Raw genomic sequence first — 2,811 nt, forward strand, 5'->3', positions numbered from 1 at the left:
TAGCTACCCGCCCCACCAAAAGTGGGGGGGGGGGGGGGGGGGAGGCTACCTAGAGATGGAGGAGGGGAGCGTCTATTGCCAATGTCACTCAGGCTGGAAGGATTCCCGGATCTCCTGAGAATAGGAAGGGAGGTTGGGGGGGAAGAGGGAACGAATGTTTGGTACATCACTTAATATTTGTACACATTTCCATCTTCTTTAACGAGTGGAATATGGGTGCTATGTGTGCACTTGTATGGTGTAAACCGGGTGTGTGTTTGTGGTGACGTGCATGTGCTGGGTGTGTGTGCTAAGCCACAGCCCTGCTCTCACCTGGCCTTCTGCTCCTGTTTGAGCCGGATGCTCTCCAGGCGCTGGGGGCTGGGGATGAAGGCGATGTCCCCGCCCTCTTTCACTAGCCGCCCGATCCACCAGTCATTGCTGTACTTCTGGGGGTGGGTGGAGCAGGAAGGGGCGGTGAGAGGAGTCAGCCTAGGGCTCAGCCCAGGCTCCTCAATGTGAAGGAGGCAGGGAGGCGGTCAGTGAGGTCTGGGGAAGGCAGCATAAGATAAGGGACAGTGGGCAGGAGATGCCAAAGGGAAGGGCAGCCAGGTTTGGGCCAGCCAGCGTTTCATAGTAAGGCATCACAGCGACCAGAGGGGACCTCAGAGGCAGTAATCTAACTGTTCACTTTGCAGCTATGGTGCAGGAGGCCCAAGTCAGGTCTTAGAAGGATGGAGACCGGGGGGATCCTGATGGCTATGAGGGGTGAACAGGTGTGTGTTAAGGAGATGAGCTGAAGAGTTGGGGACCTCTTGTTTATAGACTGAAGACTGAAGTACGAGACAATGGGTCTGGGGCAGGAGCAGGATACTTCAGTGGAAGAGGCTCTAGGGGACGGGGGTTGATCACCTCTTTAATGTGCAGGAAATCTTTGGCCTCAAAGTTGACTCCAGAGCCCTGGACTGGGCACTCCTCATCCAGGACACCACAGTAGCTGACATTGGTCCTCACAGCAAATGCCACAGGTTTGTGCTGGAGAATTTGGTCATCAGTGCAAGTAAGAGGAACCCTGGCGTGCCCCTTCCAGCTTCAGGCCTCACCAGCCGAAGGCGGAGGCCCCAGGGGAGGAGCTGGGGTTGGGGGCAGAGCGTCTGCCCATCATACACTCACTCTTCCACACTCAAGTACATCCAGCTCTGTGACCCCTCAGAACAGGCGTCTGCACAGCCTCCCATCTTATCCCTTGCCCAGAAGGGGTACCTTGGCCCTTTCGAGCTGCTGCTGAGCCTGGTTCTCCACTTCGCGCCGGGCACTCTCCCGGTCCTCCTCCAGGGAGACGTCTGAGTCCAGAGATGGGCGGCTGGTATAGGAGTCAGCTGAACCCTGGGAGCAGAGAGGGGCTGTGACCCTGGGCACAGGTGTGAGCACAGAGACACCCCTAACCCTAGAGTGGCGTCTCTACTACCCTAGTCTATCTCCATCTCCTGGCAGAGTGGCTGGAAACCCCAATAGTCCCTCCTACTCCCTGAGGAGGCCCCAGTGCCTCAGAGGCTGCAGGAAAGCTGGCTTAGTCCCTATGTACGAAGGTCTGGGTCCCTCCTCCCAAGCCTATTAACACTGCAGCTTTGAATAGAGCCTTTGCTGCTCTCCTCCCTCCCCTTTCTCCCCTCTACCATGTTCTCAAGGCAGAGGGAAGGGAGACACACCGAAGATGGTACCAGAAGACTCAGACCTCTTGTTCACACTGGCCTGCAGAGTAGCCTGGACATTACCCCTTTAAGATGTCTGGCAGGAGGACCGCCCGTCGCGACATCCCAGAGATGCTGTTGGCATAGCACTGGTCCTGAGTGGTGGAATAGAGCCAGCAGCCGGCTTAGATCCCACCTTCCTTTCTCCAACGAGGCTTTGAAGGCCCCCAAATGGGTGGAGAGCAAGGCACAGAGCTTCCAGCTCGTGGAAGATACCTCCCTTTCACTCTCCCCACCCTCCACCTCCTTTCTTCCCACACCTGCTGGGGCAACTGGCCAGGTGGGGACAGCAAACAAGACACAGATTGAAAGGGCAACACGAAGTGATCTCCCAGGGCACAGACAAGACTGAGCCACGCCTTCCACTTGGTCTACATCTCCCCACCCCTTTCCAGGCCCAGGGAATATGAGCCCCAGAGGAAGGCCATGCTGGTGCCAGGCAACCCTGCTGAGGAGCAGGACCCCGGGGATATGGGAGGGTTCTTTGACAATGTGAGAAAGGACAACTCTGAGGCCTGCCCACAGGAAGGGTCTTTGGGCAACAAAGGTGCATTTGGAGGGTCACAGAGCTCACTTTCAAGGCCGTGAGGGAGATGTACGAGTGAGTAAGGGAAGCTGGATTTTTTTTTTTTTTTTTTTGCTAGAGGATGTGTGAGCTTGTCAGAGAGAGGGACAGAGAGGGAGAGGAGAAAGCATGTCCCGTGGGGAATGGTCATGTTGCAATCCCTTCTCCCCATCTCTCCCACCTTTTGGGATTTGGGGCACTCATCACACATGCCCAGCCTATTTCTCAAGCTGCTGGGTCTAGGACTTGAACCACGTGGCTGGCCATGTGGGATCCTACTGCCCTACCAACCAGGCCATGGAGCCAACCTAAGAAATTGGACTTTAAGACAGGAGACGAGCAGTTAGGATATCTGAGTTTTCCCTTCAGACTGGGAAGAAGGGAATCTCTTGGTTTCTACCTCAGTTTCCCCTCCATACAGGCAGAAGCCTGAAGTAATGCTCCCCTCAATTCTGGGATGCCAGAGGCAGACAGAGGTGGGAGCCTAGATAGGGAGTTCATGCAGGAGTGTGTGTA

General features: G+C 55.9%; 1 protein-coding gene across 1 annotated transcript in view; it reads right to left on the reverse strand.

The window, feature by feature from the left end:
* The window catches only part of CACNB3 (calcium voltage-gated channel auxiliary subunit beta 3), a 10,819-nt gene that overhangs the window by 3,981 nt on the left and 4,027 nt on the right, over positions 1-2,811 (reverse strand). The window contains exons 2-5 of the mRNA XM_006168221.3: positions 1,243-1,365; positions 892-1,014; positions 313-428; positions 50-114 (exon numbers count right to left, since the gene is read on the reverse strand). Of these exons, the coding sequence (XP_006168283.1) occupies positions 50-114; positions 313-428; positions 892-1,014; positions 1,243-1,365 (427 nt within the window). The remainder of the gene's footprint in view (positions 1-49; positions 115-312; positions 429-891; positions 1,015-1,242; positions 1,366-2,811) is intronic.

The sequence above is a fragment of the Tupaia chinensis genome, unplaced genomic scaffold (assembly GCF_000334495.1).
Source record: "Tupaia chinensis unplaced genomic scaffold, TupChi_1.0 Scaffold145652_1, whole genome shotgun sequence".
Lineage (NCBI taxonomy): Eukaryota > Metazoa > Chordata > Mammalia > Scandentia > Tupaiidae > Tupaia > Tupaia belangeri.